The sequence below is a fragment of the Oncorhynchus clarkii genome, chromosome 8, assembly GCF_045791955.1.
Source record: "Oncorhynchus clarkii lewisi isolate Uvic-CL-2024 chromosome 8, UVic_Ocla_1.0, whole genome shotgun sequence".
NCBI lineage: Eukaryota > Metazoa > Chordata > Actinopteri > Salmoniformes > Salmonidae > Oncorhynchus > Oncorhynchus clarkii.
The window spans coordinates 36510902-36536399 of record NC_092154.1 but is presented as its reverse complement, the minus strand read 5'-3'; the positions used below and the strand labels follow the sequence as shown (position 1 = coordinate 36536399).

Genomic DNA, 25498 nt, shown 5'->3' with positions numbered 1-25498 from the left:
GCCCCTGAACAGGCAGTTAACCCACTGTTCCCAGGCCGTCATTGAAAAATAAGAATTTGTTCTTAACTGACTTGCCTGGTTAAATAAAGGTAAAAAAAAAAAAAAAAAATAGGCCAGTTCCCAAGAGAGAGTGTGTGGTTAGAATTCAGGTGTATCATCATTTATTTATCATTTATATGATATAGCAAATGAGAATATAGCACAGCTTTTGCGTTTCACCAATCGATTGTTTTTGACCATTTGGAAGTTTTTATAGAGTGATCTTTTCTTCTCTGGCTTCTGCCACGCAGTGTGCCTCGCAAAAGTGATTGCTGTCCTCCTTGTGAAATTATCAACAAAAAAAAAGTACCAAATACACTGATTGTTTAAGCACACTACGAAATGTATTGCTGATGGTGAACTTGAACACTCCAAATAAATTATATTGTAAGCCCCATTCAGCAGGTATAGTCAGATGAGTTCTCCTGTAGCTTACTTTTATTCCGGTAAAATACATTTTTAACAGGGCTTAGATAACAATAACCTAGCAATTTGCATAGGTTGTCAATCGCCTAATAAAGCTTAATATCATGGAAGCCATTTTAGCGCTTGATTGCTGAAAGGTCCAGGAAACTGGGCACAGTGCATAGCTTGACGACGCTACTGATATTGCACTGGGTTGTTCGGCATGCAAAATGAGTTGTAGATCAGAGACGTGTCAATACAATTACATGCAGTTCGACACTGAAGGAGAGGACGTATCAGTTGTCACAAAATAAGAGTTATTTTCAGAAGGTAGAAAGAGTGTTATATGAGCAACAAAAAAATACAAATGTGATTCGTAACTTTAGAATATATTTTCGGACCGATGCATGCTACATTTGGATCGATTTGAGGTCCGACGACCGATACTCTTCTATCTATCTTAAACATTTGAATCTGGGACTGATGCGGTGAATCGTTAGGCCTACATCCCTGAGAAAAACGGTAATGCACTTAGCCTATCTGAAGTGCACTGCACTTTTCAGGAGTTGACTACTGCTTGTACCCGCAGTCATAGAGGCCTGCATAATGATGTCATAAATTAAATATGGAAAACTGTCAGTCATGATTAGCTGTGTAAACTGCTTATTAACTTGTTATTACGAAACACTTGCACGTTGCTCCTCTCCACTGTATGGTTGCTGTGTCATACGGTGAAAAGTTTAATTTAGGTAGGTTTATAGAGGTTACAAATGTCTTAAATGGATTGTCTGAGATGGCGTTGACTTGCAGTAATAAAAACGTGTGCTATTTCTTAAATTATTTGCTCCGAACGTTTATTTGGATTCGTCCCGACATTTCTTGATTTTTATTTTATTTTTTGAATATTTATGTACTTGTTTGACTTTTTACAGCATTGTTAGACGCTATAGTAACATATATCCTAAGGATTTCGCTGCACCCCCTATAACATCTGCTAGACTGTGTACACAGACAATATATTTGATTTGACATTATTCAAGGAGTGAAGATGGCTCTGTCTATTGTCAAACAAGAAGAAATGTCAGTTGTCTTAGTTGAAGGCTTCAAGTCGTCTGATATTGTCCCTTAACGTCCTGTTCACGTCCTGTTCCTCAACCAGATTTATGACTGAAATGTTGAACGTGTAGGTACATATATTCATCTCTATATATATATATATATATATATATATATATGAAAATACCTTGGGTTCAATGGGGATATTCTGGAAACATAGGCAACATCAGAAATAGCGACGGTTGGTCAGATGTCTTGGCCATGAAATCACAAATGTTCACCTTCATGCAAGGCGTAGGTGGGTCAAACAGTATAGGGTCCATCTGAATAGTCTACAACAGCTTCCTCTCCTTGTCTTCTCTCCTTAATTTCGATAGTCTAAAGGAGCTTCCTCACCTCCTTCATCTGCGCAGATCCGAAAGCACATAGCAAGGAAAAGCAACGGTGGATACCCTGAGGATTTGATTTAAGCTGTCCAGTTCATTTCTGTGCAGTTGAAGGAAAGGAGACAAGGAGAGGAATGAAGCCACTCAGGACTATTGAGAATCGCTGCCTAAGCATTATTGCAATCACCTGACACCTGCACAAAACCCCGAGTGTGCTCAGTGTTTGGGTCTTTAAAATGTGTTGTAATATGCCCGTTATCACACGTGGTGTGGAGGCCCGCATATTATTGTTGTGCTGGATTATGCTAATTCCTCTGCAACAGGACTGGGTCGTGTGTGCTTTTAGGCATAATAAAGCAAAATATCATGTAATAAAGCAATAAATAAAAATAAAACTGATAAAACAGGCCTATTAGCGGTAATGCACATGAAGCAGCCTGGCCTGGCCAATAGGGACAATCATTTGGACCCTAGCCTATAGATTGACTGAAATGAGAATTATTTCCATATCCAATTAGAACTTTTGGGGCGCGCAAAAAAATAAATATTAGGCTAATAACATTATGGACTGTGATCTGAAAATAATGATCATTTTATTCAACCACGGGGAATGGGAATGAACTGTAATTATTCAACCACAGGGAATGGGAATGAACTGGTGTTGTTTCCCCGCATGCTTTACATTCCTGTGTGTACATTACAATGTTGTTGTGATATCTGTACACACCAGGCGATGTGTGAAAACACAGATTGTGGGTTTACTGGATGTGGTCTGGGTTGGGTCTGGTCTGGTCACGACATAATGACAGGGTGAGGCTGGCGTTGAGGGGGGCAACATCGCTCCATAGCCCGTGCATTAATCGAGTTGAACCAAGTAATTCGAGCCACTTCGCAAGGGGACGCAAATTCGACAAATATTTAGGTTGTATTCTTGAAATAAACAGCCTGGCGTTTTCGCCATTGGAAGACTGGATGTCAGCGAGGCTTGTCTGCATAGCAAATGGTTAAGATTAAGTTTTCTGCAAATCGGTGAAGCCGAACCAGGAAGAGCAAAGCACATCGCTCAGGCAGCCACCGTCCTCTCTCTCTCTCGCTTTCTCTACTCTCCTGCTCTCCCCCAGTACGGAGATCAGTTCAGCCATCACACCAGTCCATAACTATTTCGACGCATCTCCAGGCACAGTATGACGGAGTGTGTAAGTTAATATCTCTAAATATTTCTTCCGTAACGGTTTTCGAGTGCCGGGTGTTGAAGTTGCGTTCCGAGCCCGTCCAAAAAGGAGTGCAGAACCTATTTTCGCTTCTGCCTTGCCGAATCGATAGCTGTAGCTTGCTAGCATGCGATATCCATGGGTTTCATACTAAATAGTGTTAGAAAATCGAATTATTTCGATATTATTTTCATAAATGGCATGGAATATGTGATTGTGACAGTCTTATTTTGGCCGCGATGTGTGTTCGGGTCGCCCATAGCCCCATAGATAAAGCAGTTACTTCGGATGGCAGGCTACTCACAGACTTCAAGCGAGCGAGGCGCAGCCTGTCTACTGTATGTCGGCCCCGATGTCCTCAAGTAGACTATCGGACGTTTGGTATGTTTGATCAAGTTAAATGGGTTACCAGAGCGAAGCTCCGGTGTTACATTCAGTGTTTTGAATCGATTTAGATGGACTGTAGGCTACCTGAAGACCATTTAACGACAAAAACAAGCCGACGCCTCGTGTTTTATATTTTTAATTCGGGCATAGAAAGTGTTCAAAATACCCCGCATCAGTTCAAAACACCTTACCCTGTACGGGGTATTTTGGGCAAGTTGTTTGTCCCTCATTGCCCCCATATTTCATACAGTGTTAAGGTGTAATTACATAGGTTAATGCCTGGTCATTGAAATAAGTGTTTATCTGCATTTGTCTAAACGTGGAGTAGCTTGCACAGAGACATGGTAGGCAAGATACAGTAGCTAGATACGTTTATTAGGTGTCTGTAATAGCCTGTAGACTAGGCTACACAGGACATGGTTGTTTTGTAACTTGTTTGCTGAATGAAGCGTGGCATTGGGCTCTACATTCATGTAACAATTATTTAATACAAACATTATGTCATGTTGTCTAATTGGTTTCTGCTGATTTAGAATGATTGCTGTATGTAGAATGTTTGCTGAAATACACTGAACAAAAATAGAAACACAACATACAACAATTTCAAAGTTTTTACTGAGTTACAGTTCATAGAAGGAAATCGGTCAATTCAAATAAATTCATTGGGCCCTAATCTATGGATTTCACACGACTGGGCAGGGGCGCAGCCATGAGTGGGCCTGGGATGGCATAAGCCCACCCACTTGGGTCCCAAGTTCACCCTCTGGGGAGCCAGGCCCAGGTAATCAGGAATCGTTTTTCCACACAAAAGGTTGTGAGGCCGGTTGTATGTACTGCCAAATTCTCTAAAACGACATTGGTGGCGGCGGCTTATGCTCGAGAAATTAACATTAAATGATCAGCTCTGTTAATGATTCCTGCCGTCAGCATGCAAATTACACGCTCCCTCAAAACTTTAGACATCTGTGACATTTTGTTGTGTGACAAAAGTTCACATTTTAGATTGGCCTTTTATTGTCCACAGCACAACTCGCACCTGTGTAATGATCATGCTGTTTAATCAGCTTCTTGATATGCCACACCTGTCAGGTGGATGGATTATCTTGGTAAAAGAGAAATGCTCACTAACAGGGAGGTAAACAAATTTGTGCACAAAATTTGAGAGAGAGAAGCTTTTTGTGCATATGGAACATTTCTGGGAACTTTTATTTCAGCTCATGAAAAATTGGACCAACACTTTACATGTTGTGTTTAATTTATTGGTTCAGTATAGAATGTCTGGTGGATTAGAATGTCTGAAAAATTAGATTGTCCGTTTAGAATGCCGAAAGGTGTCAGAACATTGTCCCTGTGCAGATGGAATTCCTGACCTCTCACACGATCTCATAAGGAAGGAATCCTGTGTTTGACTATTTTGCATTTGTTTTGTTTGCGTTGGCATGCACTTCAGTTTTGCTGCATTTTTTTTTGTGTTCCTTATTTTTATTGTTTAGCACAGGGGATTGGTAACTGGCGGCCTGCGGATAAATGAAATGGATAACGCAATATTTAGTCGCGTATTTCATTTTATTGTTCATAATGTGGACATAATGAGTAGCTTTTTTCAGCTTTAATACAAAATCCCGAACATGTAGGGCAGCGCCAATAACCATCAATAGGCCTACTGTTGGATGTTGAGAATCATATCTCTTGTATTGGCTGTTTGGATTCTTCATAAGGCACATTCATCACTTTTAGAGTGTTTTTCTGGGACAAAAAATTATCCTGATTCTACCAAACTATTGATTAAGACGTATGTTTCTCACTGAATTAAGGTAGGTAGGTATCCCTAATGGATAAGATGGTAGACTGGATTTTTTTGGCAAGTTTGAATACACAGTTCTCTCTCCGGGGATTTTTGTTTGTTGTGAATATGGATAAGATGGTATGCGGTATTCTGTGGTATGCGGCTCGTGTTGGCCTGGTTTTTATTTCGGACCCTAAGCTCTTTCCCTAGGGGCCCCTACCACTTCAGTGTTTACGGAACTGTAAGAAATGGATAGGAGAGTATGAGTAAGCAATATAATGATGTTCCATCTAGCCCTCCAAGACTCTTTGCTCCATAAGTGGAGCTTCTATAGTGTTTTCATCTGTCCAGTCTTTTCAGATTGGTAGAAGGTTTAGGATAAGGGACTAGAGACCAAAATTGTATTAGTGAAACCTGAAGGGGTATGTACGTATATACGTGGAAGGGATTACGTGATAGGCTAGGGATTGAAAAGATACTAGTGTTGTATTCACTGTAGCAAAACAAAAACGATGAGAAATAAGAAAAGAAAGAAGTGTTTCTTATTGGACAACTTCAGGTAATCCCTCCCTGTTTCAGTCCGTTTTCTTCCGCTTGGTGGCTAATGAATATCACCAAGGCAGTATTATCCTGTTTATAGGAGTGACATTAACAATTTGTCTCTCCTCCCCAGGCCCAGTGGTGCAGCATGTGATGATCCACGCCCGGAACAAAGGTTCCCTCAGCCAGAGCCGCAGCACAGGGAGGCGGGAACACTGCCCCCATAGGCCACATGGTGAGACCATGGGCGGGGCCTGGCTTGAGCGCACGCTGCGATTCGGCAGGACCTTGAAGAAGTGTAGGACCAAGCGAGGAAGGGGAGGGGTTAAAGAGATGCGGGAGAAGGCGCCGGAACGAAATAGGAGGCGGGGCAGGAAATCATATCCCTTACGAGGAAGGGGAGGGTCTTCGGAGGAAGAGGGACTTAGCTGTCACGTTTTACTCACGCGGTTGGAGGAGGACATCCAGGAGCAGGAGGACACCAATGAGAGGGGGAATGATTCGCCTACCCAACCGCCTGTCAAACCTGAATCCCGGATCAAGAAACTGGGCAAAGAAAAAGGCGAAGCCAAGGGGAAACTCCTGGCGAAGAAGATGATTCCCAAAATGATATCCAAAACCACCAGTGTTGTGCAGGAGTCACCGTTGCCAGAGCCGCGTAAGCGACGGCTAGCTTCTCTCAACGCTGAGGCGGTGAACAGTCTGCTGTTGGAGAGACCCAACGAGACCCAGCCAGCTGGAAAACAGGCCAGGAGAAAGCAGGAGGAGCCCTCCAGCGATGAGTCAACCCTGGGGACAGATCCAGCTAGTGGCGGGGTGGCCGGAGGTCCTAAAGCTCAAAGAGCCAGCAGCAGCAAGGCCTCCATATTGCACAAGCCTGAACTGTGCCGACGCTCCAAAAAGGCCAAGAAAGTCTCCAAGAAACGGACCAATCCAGATAAAGGAGAGAAGAAAGAGACTGCGATGATGACTCTGCAGATGTTACACACCCCTGCTCCTCGACGGCTAGCCGGACTCAACGCTGCCGCGCTGCTTAAGTTAACGAGCACCTCCGCAACTAGCAAACAGCGAGTGAAACCAACATCGACTACGACGACCGACTGCAAGACCACGAGCGCCGCATCAGTTGATGTGAAGCAGAAGCAACCGCGACTGAATCTTAAACAGTGTGGCCGCCAGCCTAAGCAGAAGGGAAGGAAGTTGATTCCAGAACAGGGAGGCTGCAAGAAGTCCAACTTTGAGCCCAAAGTGGAGTGGGAGTCTGGAGGTTGCACCCACCGGCTAACCAAACCAGGCTACCAGTCGCGCAGCATGCTAGCCTACCCGCTGAAGCCTGTCGTCAAAGAGGAGCAGGTTGAGGCAGAGCTGAGACCGTACTACTGCTGCCCCCCAGAGGGTTCTGTGGAGTACTGCCACCGCCTAGCATTGTTCCTGGGTCAGAAGGCCTATGCTGACTCAGAAGAACAACCTTTAAACGCTGCAATGACCCCTATAAAGCGGGAGTGCCTGGTAACATCGCCCTCCGTGGCCCACCCCCATTCCCATGCAGCCCTGACCCTCAGCCCCCACCCTTGCCTCTGCACCGCCGACCCCGCCTGCTTCTCCAGCTACTACGTCCACATCGCACACCCCGGAGCTCCGTCGACCACCCTCAGCTCGCGACCTCTGAACTTTGGCCCCTCGACAATGTGTCCCGGGATGGTGTCTGGGTCCAAGCTGCTGCGTCCTCCGGTGTCCCATGCCTCGACACTGGCCCACCCTTCTTTCTGTGGCTCAGTGGGCTCGCCCTACTACAGCAAGGCCTGCCATGTCAGCGGCTACACCTACAGAGCCATGCAGCCGGTCAACAACAGGGGGTGCTCTTTCTCCACAGGCTGTTCCGGGTTTACACACGGCATCAAGACAGGTAAGAGGACGACATTGTCCTATGTCTACATATGTCTACTGGCCCTATATGCTGATATAAATGTTTCAGCAAAGACCAGCCTTCGTTGTGTTTTCGCCGGTGACCAGCCTTTGTTGTGCTTTCGCTGGGGCCCAGCCTTCATTGTGTTTTTGCTGGGGACCAGCCTTTGCTGTGTTTTCGCTATTGATCAGCCTTCGTTGTGTTTTTGCTGGGGACCAGTAAATTAGAATATTTGGGGAGCGTGGTCTAATCAGAGTTTCCGTTAGTAAAATGTGGCGGTGGACAACCTGACCGGGAAGATTTTAATTTACCGGCCATTTGAAAAATTTACCGGACCCTTATGTTACCCAGGGCATCCACCCACGGTTCTCAGAATGAAAGAAATCAGATTTAGATTATGGTAATTCATCTTAACAGAACATGCAACTCCTGTAATGAAGCAGCCAATAAAACATCATTTTCAAACATTTGCCAAAATGTTGAACAGTGCACCTGATGAGAGCGGTTCCATATGTAACAGATATTAAAATATCAGTTAGAAACGTAGAATGAGGTGGAATCTAATGATGCAACAACTAGGATGGGTTGCTAATATACTAAGATTGTCTTTGTTTATGGACAGCAAAAGAAAGTTGATATAAAAACCAATAGAACAGGAGAGTGGCATATGAGGAAGTATTTCAGTCGGCCCGGCGAATATGCTAGGGAAGTAAATTTAAATAAATAATTTCACTATACAGAAATAAATCAAATAAAGCATGACTTAGCTACAGAGGAAATGAGAACCATTTGATGTTTTATAAAGCTGCGGATTGTTTCAAATTACAAGCTTGTAGACCTATGCCTATTTGGGAAGCTCGCAGTTTGGACAGAGCATATGGCAATAGGCCTAGCTGATTATTGAGTTGCCAATTTTTGCACATTAATTGTTTCATTGTGTGAATTGTTTGCCTTTTGATTGTTTATTTTGATCACTTCCCCGTTACATATGTCACCAGTAGTAAACATATGTAATGAGTAATTGATAAAAATAGTATATCAAGACTAGAGGTCGGCCGATTAATCGGCATGGCCGATTAATTAGGGCCGATTTCAAGTTTTCATAACAATCAGTAATCAGCCTTTTTTCATGCCGATTATGGCCGATTACATTGCAATCTATGAGGAAATTGCGTGGAAGGCTGACCACCTGTTACGCGAGTGCAGCATCAAAAGGACCTTATGGCTGCAATGAGCCAAGTTAAGTTGCTAGCTAGCATTAAACTTATATTTTTTGGGATAGCATTTTGGGCAGCATTTTCACTTTTGGATGAATAGCGTGCCCAAACTGAACTGTCTTCTACTCTGTCCCAGATGCTAATATATACATATTATTATTAGTATTGGATAGAAAACACTCTGAAGTTTCTAAAACTGTTTGAATGATGTCTGTGAGTATAACAGAACTCATATGGCAGACAAAAACCTGAGAAGAAATCCAAACAGGAAGTGAGAAATCGATTTTCAAAACAGTGCCTATTCAAGTTTTTGTCTGGAGGAAGTGCTCGCTCCTCATGAAGATGGATTACTGGGCTGAACACGCTTACAACAAGTGGCTAAATGATGGGCTTTATGGAACTTTATGGAACAAATCAGTCATTTATTGTCGAACTGGGATTCCTGGGAGTGCCTTCTGATGAAGATCATCAAAGGTAAGTGAATATTTATAGCGTTTTTTCTAACTAATGTTGACCCCAAAATGGCGGAGTTTTCTTTGGCTGAATTGGGTACTGAGTGCCGTTCTCAGATTATGCTTTTTCCGTAAAGTTTTTTTGAAATCTGACACAGCGGTTGCATAGAGGATAAATCTATCTTTAATTCTGTGAATAACACTTGCATCTTTTATCAATGTTTATTATGAGTATTTCTGCAAAATCCCCGGATGTTTTGGAATCAAAACATTACTGCATGTAACGAGCCAATGTAAACTGAGACTTTTGGATATAAATATGCACATTATCGAACAAAACATACATCTATTGTGTAACATGATATTCATGATATTAAAATATTCACTTACCTTTGATGATCTTTATCAGAATGCACTCCCAGGAATCCCAGTTCCACAATAAATGTTTGATTTGTTCAATAAAGTCATAATTTATGTCCAAATACCTCCTTTTTGTTTGCGCGTTTAGTACCCAATCCAAATTCACGACGGGCGGGCAAGTCCAGGTGAAAGTTCAAACGAAAAGTCATATTACAGTTCGTAGAAACATGTCAAACGAAGTATAGAATCAATCTTTAGGGTGTTTTTAACATAAATCTTCAATAATGTTCCAAACAGAGAATTCCTTTGTCTGTAGAAATGCGATGGAACGCAGCTACCTCTCACGTGAGCGCGCATGATCAGCTCATGCCACTCTGGCAGACTTCTGACTCATTCAGCTCCCTTTCCCCCCTCCTTCACAGTAGAAGCATCAAACAAGGTTCCAAAGACTGTTGACATCTAGTGGAAGCCTTAGGAAGTGCAATATTACCCCATAGACACTGTATATTTGATAGGCAATGACTTGAAAAACTACAAACTTCAGATTTCCCACTTCCTGGTTGGATTTCTTCTCAGGTTTTTGCCTGCCATATGAGTTCTGTTATACTCACATACATCATTCAAACAGTTTTAGAAACATCAGTATTTCCTATCCAAATCTACTAATAATATGCATATATTAGCAACTGGGCCTGAGTTGCAGGCAGTTTACTCTGGGCACCTTATTCATCCAAGCTACTCAAAACGTCTTTGGGACTGGGGGGGGCAGTAAACTACACATGGTTGATGATATTACTAGGTTAACTAGCTTGTCCTGCGTTGCATATAATCAATATAGTGCCTGTTAATTTATCATTGAATCATAGCCTACTTCAGCTTTTCCAAATGGGTGATTATTTAACAAAAGAGCATTGGCGAAAAAAGCACATTCGTTGCACAAATGTACCTAACCATAAACATCAATGCCTTTCTTAAAATCAATACACAGAAGTATATTTGTTTTGTTGCGAACTGTGTTTCTTCCTACAAAGACCAAAATTAATTTGCCAGAATTTTACATAATTATGACATAACATTGAAGGTTGTGCAATGTAACAGCAATATTTAGACTTAGGGTTGCCACCCGTTCGACAAAATACGTAATGGTTTCGTATTTCACTGAAAGAATCAACGTTTTGTTTTCGAAATGCTAGTTTCCGGATTTTACCATATGAATGACCAAAGGCTCGTATTTCTGTGTGTTTATTATAATTAAGTCTATGAATTGATATTTGATATTTGATAGAGCAGTCTGACTGAGTGGTGGTAGGCAGCAGCAGGCTCGTAAGCATTGATTAATTCAAACAGCACTATACTGTGTATGTGAGCAGCTCTTAGCAATGCTTGAAGCACAGCGCTGTTTATGACTTCAAGCCTATCAACTCCCGAGATTAGGCTGGCAATACTAAAGTGCCTGTAAGAACATCCAATAGTCAAAGGTATATGAAATACAAATTGTATAGAGAGAAATAGTCTACGCGTCATAATTCCTATAATAACTACAACCTTAAACTTCTTAACTGGGAATATTGAAGAACTGGGAAAATTGAACCACCAGCTTTCATATGTTCTCATGTTCTGAGCAAGGAACTTAAACGTTAGCTTTTTTACATGGCACATATTGCAATTTTACTTCTCCAACACTGTGTTTTTTTATTATTTTAACCAAATTGAACATGTTTCATTATTTCTTTGAGACTAAATTGATTGTATTTATGTATTATATTAAGTTAAAATAAAAGGGTTCATTGTTCATTCAGGATTGTTGTAATTGTCATTATTACAAATATATATAAAAATTGTCTGATTAATCGGCATCGGCTTTTTTTGGTCCACTATTAATCGGTATCGGTATCAGCGTTGAAAAATCATAATCAGTTGACCTCTAATCAAGACATATAGAAAGGGAGGCAGACGTTTTTATTTTAAGAATGTGAAATGTCAGAATAATAGTAGAGAGTGTTTTATTTCAGATTTGATTTCTTTCATCACATTCCCAGTGGGTCAGAAGTTTACATACACTCAATTAGTATTTGGTAGCATTGCCTTTAAATTGTTTAATTTGGGTCAGACGTTTTGGGTAGCCTTCCACAAGCTTCCCACAATATGTTGGGTGTATTTTGTCCCATTCCTCCTGACAGAGCTGGTGTAACTGAGTCAGGTTTGTAGGCCTCCTTGCTCGCACACACTTTTTAATTCTGCCCACAAAGTTTTTATGGGATTGAGGTCAGGGCTTTGTGATGGCCACTCCAATACCTTGACTTTGTTGTCCTTAAGCCATTTTGCCACAACTTTGGAAGTATGCTTGGGGTCATTGTCATTTGCGACCAAGCTTTAACTTCCTGACTGATGTCTTGAGATGTTGCTTCAATATATCCACATACTTTTGTTCCTCATGATGCCATCTATTTTGTGAAGTGCACCAGTCCCTCCTGCAGCAAATTTTATTATTTCGCCTTAAACTGTTTCACGAAAATGCGCATATGAAAATCATAACTGGCAGATCGGTAGAAATTGTAGGATGAATTGTAAGGTTCTCCAAACTTGAAACTCTTGCGCCGCCAATGAAGTCTTTATAAAATCATTGCCTCCACGTTTCCATGGTCGGATTTGCTTATAGGCTACTTTAAAGCAAGGTAAGACATGCCTCATAATATGAAGTAAAGCATTTTTATAGGTTTCAAACAATTAAGTAGGCCTATGTTTTCAAAATGCATACTGACTCCAACTCACATTGTAAAGTGGTGGTGACGCGCTGATAGCCTGCCAGCACTTGAATGGTGAATGGGAGGCACGCTTCAATTACACGGTACCCAAACCCGCTGCGCTCTTGCGCCATCGTGCGCTATTGTGCACTATCGTGCATAAATCTATTTTGTCCCCTACACTAAGCGTGATCATGACACGCATGTTAAAATATCAAAACAAACTCTGAACCAATGACATTAATTTGGGGACAGGTCGAAAAGCATTAAACATGTATGGCAATTTAGCTAGTTAGCTTGCACTTGCTAGCTAATTTGTCCTATTTAGCTAGCTTGCTGTTGCTAGCTAATTTGTCCTGGGATATAAACATTGAGTTGTTATTTTACCTGAAATGCACAAGGTCCTCTATTCCGACAATTAATCCACACATAAAACGGCCAACTGAATCGTTTCTAGTCATCTCTCCTCCTTCCAGGCTTTTTCATCTTTGATCTTATATGGTGATCGGCATCTACACTTTCAAAGTATTACTACAGCAACCGGCAAAACAGTTCGTATTTCAATCACCCACGTGGGTATAACCAATGAGGAGATAGGAGAGGCAGGACTTACAGCGAGATCTGCATCAGAAATAGTAAGGAGTTCTATTTTAGCCCTTGGCAACACAGACGCTCGTTGGCTCAATAATTGAATAACATGGACTTCTACATTTATTTTGCTACACTCGTGCAAGCGACGTGTCCGGTCTGGTCAGCATGTTAGGCTACCGGCTGAGAATTTTTTTTTGTTGTAGGCATAGCTCTTTTTGAAAGTGCACCAAAACTTTTTTTTAACACGCGTTTGCATTTAGAATTGTTACGCAATGATTGGGGTTATAAAATGACATGATTTAGAAGCTGCAGGAGAGATCACACTCAAAATAGGCTGTGTTTGCTGTGCGTGTGTGATAGTTGTGTTGAATAAATAAGATAGGCTACATTATGACTAACGAAAATACACGCACACCAATTTAATTCCACTATTATGCAAATTATCCCATAGACCGATAAGCATGACTGTCAAATGTATTTCCATCAATTAATAAAAAGCATTATTTTGCAATGGGATTTTTTTTTCTCACGGTCATTTTGGCCAGCAAATGTTTTATTTTGTCAGCTTTTCATTTTATTATCGGACAAAAGCCAGCTAATGCCGGCTAACAGAAAACCCTGGGTCTAACATATGTGTATTTGTGGCAACCGTCAGTGGAAGGGTGGTACCAGTTTAAGTGGTTGATGGTTATGTTGTCAAAGGTTGGCCGCCTCTTTTTAACACGGTTAGTTCTGCAAACTTTGTAAGAGCATGTGACATTAAAGAGCTGACATTGTCACAGTAACTTAATGGACGTTAGTTGCCTGGACGTTGCAGTGAATTTTGCATTATCTAAGTTATTGTAAAATTCACATTAACTTAATAGCCAGTAACTGCTAGTAACTCATAGGCAACGAACAGCCAGTAACTTCTTGGCCGCTTAACTGGCAACCAGATGTCAGTAAGTTATTGTAAAATGCACAGTCATTTACTTGCAACTAGCTGCCAGTAGCTCACTGAACTTTTCTTATTAAAAGAAAGCTTATAACATTTGGTGACAACTACTAAGCATTATTTATGGTGAGCACACTTGGGACCCAGCCTCACCTGGCCTCAAAATCTTGGTTGGCAGCAAACTGATCTTCCTTCCACACCATCAGATCAGTGAGCGTGACAGAGATCAGCCACAGTAAGTTACTGTAAATTTTACAATAACAACTTTCTGCAAAAACATGAACTTCCCGATGGCCAACTGCCATTAAGTTACTGGAAACTGCAACTTCTTAACTTACTATAAACATTAAATAAAGCTTAACTTGTTGTTAATCCAGCCAAGGTGTCAGATTTCAAAAAGGCTTTACTACGAAAGCAAACCATGCGATTATCTGAGGACAGCGTCCAGCCCACAAATGCATAACAAATAATTTTCAACCAGGGAGTTGCAACACGAAAGTCAGAAATAGCGATATAATATATGCCTTACCTTCGAAGATCTTCTTCTGTTGGCACTCCAAAAGGCCTCAGTTACATAAAAAAATTTCCTTTTGTTCGATAGATGTCTTCTTTATATTCATAAAAACTCAGTTTAGCTGGCTTCAGTCATTAATCCGCTCGGTTTCCATCGGTGAAAATGCATACAAAATTAGTCCCAAACGTTACCAATAAACTTATCCAAACAAGTCAATCAACTTTTATAATCAATCCTTAGGTACCCTAATACGCAAATAAACAATACAATTTAAGACGGAGAATCGTTATTGTCTTTACCGGAGATAAACAAAAAGAACGCGCTAGCTCGGCAATGCTCATGGAAACACTACAGCCAAAATGGGAGCCCTTAGAAAAATGACTTCTCCCTAATTTTTCCAAAAACCAGCCTGAAACTCTTTCTAAAGACTGTTGACATCTAGTGGAAGCCCTAGGAACTGCAATCGGGCACGATTTCGCCCTATTATAAAAATGCCAGCCATTGAAATCAGTGGTAGGATGAAAAAAAAATGTTTTTGGGATGGTTTGTCATCGGGGTTTCACCTGCCATTTCAGTTCTGTTATACTCACAGACATTATTTTAACAGTTTTAGAAACTTTAGAATGTTTTCTATCCAAATCTACCAATTATATGCATATCCTAGCTTCTGGGCCTGAGTAGCAGGCAGTTTACTTTGGGCACGCTTTTCATCCTGACGTCAAAATACCTCCCCCTACCCCAAAGAAGTTAACAGTGCACTTCTTGATCATCACAAGCGCTTACAAAGATTGTAGAACTGAGTGGACAAATTAAGCGCTCAACCTTAATCAATATGATGATAAAACCACTTAAACAGGTACAACACTTCCACAAACGGTTGGCTCAAATACCAAATATTTCAGACAATGCCTCTTAAATATGCAAATGAGCCCTCACCAGCACAATCACACCTTAATTGAATTGTAAAGTACTGTATTTTTACTGTAACCCCGTACCCGGGAAAAGTTCTGTAAAATTACAGGTCATTTTTTACAGAGTGTGCCATAAGTACATCTTTAGTATCCTATAAGTATAATTTTCATTGCTTCTACATTGGAACCAGAGGGTTCTTCATGAGACGGTTCAACATGGAACTGAAGAGGGTTCCCCTACAGCAGAGTACCCCAACTGGCGGCCCATGGGCCGAATTCGGCCTGCGGGTGGTTTTATTTGGCCCCCAAGTTTTCTGAGAAAAAAAACAAATGTCTATATTTTGAGTTTTCATTGTTGGCTATGAAAGATTGTAACAACACCAGGAAATCAGCTCCAAGGGATTTTACTTTAGGAAATCTGTTCCCAGGTATTCGCACGCGTGATAGAAAGACACGTGACCATATACAAATATAAGCAAGGTTTGAAATAATTATGTTTTAGGCATATATCTGTTTGGACTTCTTGCAGTCTACAAATTATTTGTAATTATGTCTAGGCCCCCCGATCATCTGCTAAAGAAAAAAATCGTCGTGCAGCTGAATCTAGTTGACGATCCCTGCCCTACAGTGACAAATCAAAGGGTTATAATGTGACTCCCAAAATGGTACCCCATAGGGACAAATGACTGAACTCTGTAACCAGAGGCTTCTTCATGACAGGGTCTACAGTGCCTTCAGTATTCATACCCATCGACTTATTCCACATTTTGTTGTGTTACAGTTGAATTCAAAATGGATTAAATTGATATTTTTCTCACCCATCTACACAGAATACCCCATAATAACATAATAATATAATAATAATTATTATTATTATTTGCAAATTCATAAAAAAATTAAATACAGAAATACATGCACTTAGGTTGGAGTCATTAAAACTTGTTTTCCAACACTCCACAAATGCCTTGTTTACAAACTATAGTTTTGGCAAATCGGTTAGGACATCTTCTTTGTGCATGACACAAGTAATTCTTCCAGCAATTGTTTACAGACAGATTATTTCACTTATAATTCACTGTATCACAATTCCAGTGGGTCAGAAGTTTACAAAATACTAAGTTGACTGTGCCTTTAAACAGCTTAGAAAATTCCAGAAAATGATGTCATGGCTTTAGGAGCTTCTGTTAGGCTAATTGACATCATTTTAGTCAATTGGAGGTGTACCTTTGGATGTATTTCAAGGCCTACCTTCAAACTCAGTGCCTCTTTGCTTGACATCATGGGAAATCAAAAGATATAACAGACTGACCCTAGCCCCCCGACACGTAAAATACTGCAGCATAAATACTGGAGGCTGAGACAGGAGGGGTCGGGAGACACTGTGGCCCCGTCCGACGATACCCCCGGACAGGGCCAACCAGGCAAGATATAACCCCACCCACTTTGCCAAAGCACAGCCCCCACACCACTAGAGGGATATCTTCAACCACCAATTTACCACCCTGAGACAAGGCCCGAGTATAGTCCACAAAGATCTCCGCCACGGCACAACCTAAGGGGGGAGGGCCAACCCGGACAGCAAGATCCCGTCAGTGACTCAACCCACTCAATTGACACACCCCTCCTAGGAACGGCATGGAAGAGCACCAGTAAGCCAGCGACCGAGTCTGTTTCTCTCACATGGATAAGCAGACCATACCATAAAAATGGAGCTCGAAAGGAGAAAGCCCTGCCTCCAGCTGTTTGCTTAGAAATTCTAGGGACAGTAAGGAGGCCTGCGTCTTGTGACCGTAGTGTACGTGTAGGTATGTATTGCAGGACCTAATCGGAAAGATAGGTAAATCCTTGAAATCAGCCCTCGCCTTAACAGGAAGCCAGTGTAGAGAGGCTAGCACTGGAATAATATGATCTATTTTTTTGGTTCTAGTCAAGATTCTAGCAGCCGTGTTTAGCACTAACTGAAGTTTATTTAGTGCTTTATCTGAGTAGCCGGAAAGTACTGTAAAGCATTGCAGTAGAAGTGACAAAAGCATGGATACATTTTTCTGCATCATTTTTGGACAGATTCAGATTTTTTTGGACAGTTTCTGATTTTTACAATGTTACGTAGATGGAAAAAAGCTGTCCTTGAAACAGTCTTGATATGTTCTTCAAAAGAGAGATCAGGGTCCAGAGTAACGCCGAGGTCCTTCACAGTTTTATTTGAGATGACTGTACAACCATCAAGATTAATTGTTAGATTCAACAGAAGATCTCTTTGTTTCTTGGGACCTAGAACAAGCATCTCTATTTTGTCCAAGTTTAAAAATAGAAAATTTGCCACCATCCACTTCCTTATGTCTGAAACACAGGCTTCCAGGAACTTCATCTGTAAGTATTCACACCCCTGAGTCTATACTTTATAGAAGCACCATTGGCAGCGATTACAGCTGTGAGCCTTTCTGGGTAAGTCTCTGAGAGCTTTGCCCACCTGGAATGTACAATATTTGCACATTCTTTTAAATATTTTTCAAGCTCTGTTAAGTTTGTTGTTGGTCATTGCTAGAAAGCCATTTTCAAGTCTTGCCATAGAGTTTCAAGCCAATTTAAGTAAAAACTGTAACTATGCCACTCAGGAACATTCAATGTTGTCTTGGTAAGCAACTCCAGTGTAGATTTGGCCTTGTGTTTTAGGTTATTGTCCTGCTGAAAGGTGAATTTGTCTCACAGTGTCTGTTGGAATTCAGTCTGAACCAGTTTCTCCTTTAGGATTTTGCCTGTGCTTATCTCTATTCCGGTTCTTTTTATCCTAAAAAAACCTCCATAGTCCTTGCAGATGACAAGCATACCCATAACACGATGCAGCCACCACTGTAATTGAAAATATGAAGATTGGCACACTGTGACGTGTTGTGTTGGATTTGCCCCAAACATAACGCTTTGTATTCAGGACATGAAGTGAATTTCTTTGTCACATTTTTTGCAGTTTTACTTTAGTGCCTTTCACTCTGTAATTTAGTTTAGTATTGTGGAGTAACTAAAATGTTGTTGATCCATCCTCAGTTTTCTCCTATCACAGCCATTAAACTCTGTAACTGTTTTAAAGTCACCATTGGCCTCATGGTGAAATCCATGAGCAGTTTTCTTCCTCTCCGTCAACTTAGTTAGGAAGGACGCCTGTATCTTTGTAGTGACTGGGTGTATTGATACACCATCCAAAGTGTAATTAATAACTTCACCATACTCAAATAGATATTCAGTGTCTGCTTGTTCTATGTTTACCCATCTTCCAATAGATGCTCTTCTTTGGGGTTGAATCTGTGTTAGAAATTCACTGCTCAACTGAGTCCATGCAACTTATTATGTGACTTGTTAAGCACATTTTTACTCAAAGTTATTTAGGCTTGCCATAACAAAGGGGTTGAATACTTATCCCTCTCTAACTTTAAGCATCAGTTGTCAGAGCAGCTTACCGATCACTGTACCTGTACACAGCCAATCTGTAAATAGCACACCCAACTACCCCATCCCCATATTGTTATTTATCTTCTTGCTCTTTTGCACCCCAGTATCTCTACTTGCACATCATCATCTGCACATCTATCACTCCAGTGTTAATGCTAAATGTTAATTATTTTGCCTCTATGGCCTATGTATTGCCTACCTCTCTACTCTTCTTCTGCATTTGCACACACTGTACATATACTTTTTCTATTGTGTTATTGACTGTACGTTTGTTTATGTGTAACACTGTGTTGTTGTTTTTGTCACACTGCTTTGCTTTATCTTGGCCAGGTCCCAGTTGTAAATGGGAACTTGTACTCAACTGGCCTACCTGGTTAAATAAAGGTGAAATACAAATAAAACAAATAAATTAAAAACATTTCAGCTTTTCATTTTTTATTAATTTATTTAAAAATATATATATATAAAAAAATATAAAAAATCCACTTGACATTATGGGGTATTGTGTGTAGGCCAGTGACCCAAAATCTCAATTAAAAACATTTTTAATTCAAGCTGTAACACAACAAAATCTGGAAAAAGTCAAGGGGTGTAAATAGGCCTACTTTCTGAAGGCACTGTACGTAGAATCTAAATGGGTTCCCCTACAGGGACAAAACAAAGAACCCACAAGTGTTTCTTGTGAGAGCGTTCTAAAAATCAAAGGGTTTTACGTGGCACTCAAAAGGGTTCCCCTACAGGGACAAGTGATAGAATGTCTATTGGTTCCAATCATTTAACAATCTTCATCATACCCACAGATCCAGTGGTGAAGCAGGAAATTCAGGTCGCTGGCAACCGAGACGTTCAGTACAAAGTGAGGTTGACTCCCAAGTTATTAGAATTTTGCTGGTATGCAAAACCACACCCATCATTATCATATTTCCCAGCATGCTCTATTGCAGTTTGCTTTTCAGAATTGTTTGTTTCAGTATCTGTGGTTTTGCATGTACATTGATTGATTCATTAATCAGTTGATTTATCTTATGCTACACAAAGATAAATAACATACAGTAACAGTCAAAAGTTTGGACACACCTACTCATTCAAGGGTTTTTCTTTATTTGTACTCTTTTCTATTAAATAACACATATGAAATCATGTAGTAACCATATCAAAATATATTAAACATATCATAATATATTTTAGATTTGAGAATCTTCAAATAGCCACCCTTTGCTTGACGACAGCTTTGCAAACTCTTGGCATTCTCTCAACCAGCTTCATGAGGTAGTCACCTGGAATACATTTCAATTAACAGGTGTGCCTTGTTAAAAGTTAATCTGTGGAATTTATTTCCTTAATGCTTTTGAGCCAATCAATTGTGTTGTGAAAAGGTAGGGGTGGTATACAGAAGATAGCCCTATTTGGTAAAAGACCAAGTCCATATTATGGCAAGAACACCTCAAATAAGCAAAGAGAAATGACAGTCCATCATTACTTTAAGATATGAAGGTCAGTCAATGCGGAAAATTTCAAGAACTTTTCAAGAAAGTTTCTTCAAGTGCAGTCGCGAAAACCGTCAAGCGCTATGATGAAACTGGCTCTCATGAGGACCGCCACAGTAAATGAAGAACCAGAATTACCTCTGCTGCAGAGGAGGAGTTCATTAGTTACCAGCCTCAGAATTTGCAGCCCAAATAAATGCTTCACAGAGAAAGACACACATCTCAACGTCAACTGTTCAGAGAACACTGTGTGAATCAGACCTTCATGATCGAATTGCTGCAAAGAAACCACTACTAAAGGACAACAATAAGAAGAAGAGACTTGCTTGGGCCAAGAAACATGAGCAATGAACATTTAGACCGGTAGAAATTCGTCTTTTGGTCTGATGAGTCCAAATATGAGATTTTTTGATCCAACCGCTGTGTCTTTGTGAGACGCAGAGTAGGTGAACGGATGATCTCCGTATGTGTGGTTCCCACCGTGAAGCATGAAGGAGGAGGTGTGACGGTGTGGGGGTGCTTTGCTGGTGACACTCAGTGATTTATTTAGAATTCAAGGCACACTTAAGCAGCATGGCTACCACAGCATTCTGCAGCGATTTGCCATCCCATCTGGTTTGCGCTTAGTGGGACTATCATTTGTTTTCCAACAGGACAATGACCCAACACACCTCCAGGCTGTGTAGAGGCTATTTGACCAATAAGGAGAGTGATGGAATGCTGCATCAGATGACCTTGCCTCCACAATCCCCCGAAATCGACCCAATTGAGATGGTTTGGGATGAGTTGGACCGCAGAGTGAAGGAAAAGTAGCCAGCAAGTGCTCAGCATATATGGGAACTCCTTCAAGACTGTTGGAAAAGCATTCCATGTGAATCTGGTTGAGAGAATGCCAAGAGTGTACAAAGCTGTAATCAAGGCAAAGGGTGGCTACTTTGAAGAATCTAAAATCTAAATGTTTAACACTTTTTTGATTACTTCATGATTCCATATGTGTTATTTCATTGTTTTGATGTCTTCACTTTATTCTACAATGTAGAAAATAGTTTTAAAAAAGAAAGAAAAACCCTTAAATAAATAGGTGTGTCCAAAATTTTGACTGGTACTGTACTTATTTCTCAACTAGTCCAATCTGTTAGTTTGACTTATTGCACTTGTTCCTAAAATGGTTGTCCCAGTTTAGATGGTTTAGGTAGTCTCATTTGCACACTTTTCTACCTCTGGCAGTCATTCTGAATGTAGATTGTGGGAATCCACTCTGGCTGGATTCCAAAAGGAGTTAAACCTCACTTTTCAGTCCCGCATAATGTGACTTGATGCTGGTTTTGCTTTAGCTTTTGCTGGTCACCAGCGAAAACACAATGAAGACTGATCCGCCAGAATAACCAGCTAGACCATGCTGGTCGGCCAGTAGAACCAGTTAGACCATGCTGGTCGGACCAGCTTCAAATTTATGCTGGTCTATGCTGTTTTTTTCAGCAGGGCTTCTCTTCCTCCCTTTCTCTCTCTCTTTCTCTTTCCAGAGTGTTACTCTTCCCCCAAAGGCGACCACAGCCCCTCCCTCCTGGTCTCCCCCTCCCTCCCATTCTCGGGTTGCCCCCTCCACACCACCCCCTCCTCAACCCAGGCCAAGCCCCATATCCTCACCCCCCTGTCTGACCGCAGAGTGCCCCATGCTAGACTGAAGCTGGCCAGGGAGTGCCCTCAGAGCACCAAGCCACCTAACGGTTATCTCTCCATGGGGAGAACCAGGCTGTCGCAGAAACAGCCAGCCCCGACAACCTGCCTGTCCCCCGCCAAGCAGAAGAGGGTCAGCCACCGACGGGCCACCAATGGGTGGCTGCCTGTAGGAGTGCCCACGGAGAAAGAAGTGTTCATTGCGGTGGGTTGGATCAAGAGTTTGTGTGTGTATGTGTTGAGATACTGATAATTTTCTTCCCTCATACTACCATGGCAACCTGACCATTCCATAGCTTTCAATTGGCTTATTGTTGTTAACCCTATCAGTCCAAGAGACCCCAGCAAAAATCAGCATTTCATTTTCTAACTTTCATTTGTCTGCATGTCCAGACCTTATATTTAGCCTCACAATGAAGTGTTTTACCATTCTATTTTCAGGACAACCAGGGCTACAAGTATAACACAAAACAATTTGACAGCTGTATTCATGAGTTTCATTGACAAGAGGTTACAACAACAACAGAAAAGGCAAAAAGCAAAAAATGACTTTAAAATGAATGCTGTGAGTACATAAATGATTTGCTCACTGGGTAATGAATATCCTACTACTCAGTGACAACTGTGTGGAGTTTGGCATTTGTGACAGTAGCTATGTGAGCTTATTACAGTATTATAGACACCATGTCCTGGGATTTTCTATCTTCTATGTTGAAAAACTCCTTACCTTGTAACGACTCATGTGTAGCTTCTGAGCAAAACATGTTCGTGAGAGTCTCAGCTTTTCATAGATACAGTGTATTTGGAAAATATTCAGACGCCTTCTCTTTTTCCACATTTTGATACGTTACAGCCTTATTCTAAAATGGATTAGGGAAAAATCCTCTTCAATCTACACACAATAGCCCATAATGTATTAAAAATTGATTGGACATGATTTGGAAAGGCACACACCTGTCTATATAAGGTCCCACAGTTGACAGTGAATGTCAGAGCAAAAACCAAGCCATGAGGTCAAAGGAATTGTCCGTAGAGCTCAGAGACAGGATTGTGTCGAGGCACAGATCTGGGGAAGGGTACCAAAGAATGGCTGCAGCATTGAAGGTCCCCAAGAACACAGTGGCCTCCATCATTCTTAAATGGAAGAAGTTTGGAACCACCAAGACTTCCTAGAGCTAGCCGCCCAGCCCAACTGAGCAATCGGGGGAGAAGGGCCTTGGTCAGGTAGGGGAAACCGATGGTTTCACCGTGACAGAGCTCTAGAGTTCCTTTGTGGAGATGGGAGAACCTTCCAGAAGGACAACCATCTCTGCAGCACTCCACCAACCAGGCCTTTATTGTAGAGTGGCCAGACGGAAGCCACTCCTCAGTAAAAGGCTCATGACAGCCCACTTGGAAATTGCCAAGAGGCACCTAAAGGACTCTCAGACCATGAGAAACGAGATTCTTTGGTCTGATGAAACCAATATTGAACTTTTTGGCCTGAATGCCAAGCGTCGTGTCCGGAGGAAACCTGGCACCATTCCTACGGTGAAGCATGGGGATGGCAGCATCATGCTGTGGGGATGTTTTTCAGCGGCAGGGACTGGGAGACTAGTCAGGATCGAGGGAAAGATGAACAGAGCAAAGCACATAGAGATCCTTGATGAAAACCTGCTCCAGAATGCTCAGAACCTCAGACTGAGGCGAAGGTTCATTTTCCAACAGGACAACAACCCTAAGCACACAGCCAAGACAATGCAGGAGTGGCTTTGGAACAAGTCTATGAGTGTCCTTTAGAGGCCCAGCCAGAGCCCGGACTTGAACCAGATCGAACATCTCTGGAGAGACCTGAAAATAGCTGTGCAGCGACGCTCCCATCCAACCTGACAGCGCTTGAGAGGATCTGCTGAGAAGAATGGGCGAAACTCCACAAATACAGGTGTGCCAAGCTTGTAGCATCATACCCAAGAAGACTCAAGGCTGTAATCACTGCCAAAGGTCCATATGACATTGAGAAATAGTGCATTGTGGGTAGTTTAGAGAATATCCAGAAATAAGTTGTTTGTAGATATAGTTTACAAGATCATGACTACAACTAAGTTACTAAGTCTTTGACCACACTAAGTTGTTACTTTGGTGAGTAAAAACTCAAGCTTCCTAGCTAAATTTCCCCCAACATCGGAGACCGCCTAACTTCAGACACTCGCTAGCGGTTAGAGGATTAAATCACCTCGAGCTCAACATTTAAATGGACTGGAAAATAACGGTAAAGACACCCTTCTTACTAGCTATACACATTTTGTAGGACACGCTGTATATTGTAAAATTAGACTCCGTGACAGACCACACATAATTTAATATCCAACTTTTTGCCTCTGAAATATAGCTAACGAATTTCAGGCAAGTAATTTTTTGGGGGGCCACAGAAGGCAACTAGTCAACTATCTAGTAAACACTTCGGATATGAGATTGGTGTCTCTTTTTTGAACAAAATTAAATGGATACATCTTGTAATTGAGCAAAATAGTAAGGTGGCCAATAACTGGGGATCGTATTCCGATAATACGGGACATCTTTTTTTGCTAAACCGCTGATAGTCGTAGTATTTCCACTGAAATGTCAAACCTGCTAATTGCTAAATTGTTAGGTAACATTCTTAGGAAGCCGATAATCACAAAACATTGATGGCTTGATCACAAGATAACACTGTTGAAGGTAATATATTTCTTAAATGCTGTTGAGTATGCCGGGTCCATTTCTCTGACAGAAAACTTCTGATGTAGCCAGTAGCTGGAGAATAAAGATAAGTGTGTCGTGTTTTGACGGTGTGTTTGTGGTACTTGTGTGTGTCTCAGGGGGAGGATGAGACGGCTTTGCGGCAGTGTTATGAAGGAGTACAGAGAGACAGTGAAGTAATACGTGTCAGAGACACAGTGCTACTGCGCTCCGGTCCCCGGAAGAAGTCCCTGCCCTACGTCGCCAAGATATCGGCGCTCTGGGAGGATCCCAAATCTGGTGAGAGAGAAATAGCAGGATGTCCTAACCTGTTGTTGGGGTATAATAGTTGGCTGTGTGTGTGTCCCAGCTAGGGTTACACATTTTGGGGAATATTCAGAGGTGGAAACTTTCCGTGGTAATTAACGGGAATATATGGGAATTAACGGACATATGGGAATTAACAGAAGTATATGCAAATTAATATTAATACCATTTAAATGTAGATGTTTTTTTGCATTGGATATATTTACCATATCATATTGAGACAGAAGCATAAACCTTTTACCTCATCATAAGTAGACATAATTGCAAATTATGAAATCCTTCCGATTTAGTTACAAATTGAACTTTAATTAAATTAGTTGACTCTTCACATGGGATGATTTCACTGAACAACAAAAGAAAGGGAATATTGAATGATCCCCAATGATCCATCGCATCTTCCAAAAATGTTTTCAACATAAATCTGTGA

At 41.3% G+C, this 25498-nt stretch overlaps 1 protein-coding gene across 1 annotated transcript in view; it reads left to right on the top strand.

The window, feature by feature from the left end:
* The first annotated feature begins 2993 nt into the window (after positions 1 to 2993).
* Positions 2994 to 25498, top strand: part of LOC139415353 (bromo adjacent homology domain-containing 1 protein-like) — a 32579-nt gene continuing 10074 nt past the window's right edge. The window contains exons 1-4 of the mRNA XM_071163431.1: positions 2994 to 3082; positions 5944 to 7716; positions 21894 to 22252; positions 24885 to 25044. Of these exons, the coding sequence (XP_071019532.1) occupies positions 5964 to 7716; positions 21894 to 22252; positions 24885 to 25044 (2272 nt within the window). The 5' untranslated portion in view covers positions 2994 to 3082; positions 5944 to 5963. The remainder of the gene's footprint in view (positions 3083 to 5943; positions 7717 to 21893; positions 22253 to 24884; positions 25045 to 25498) is intronic.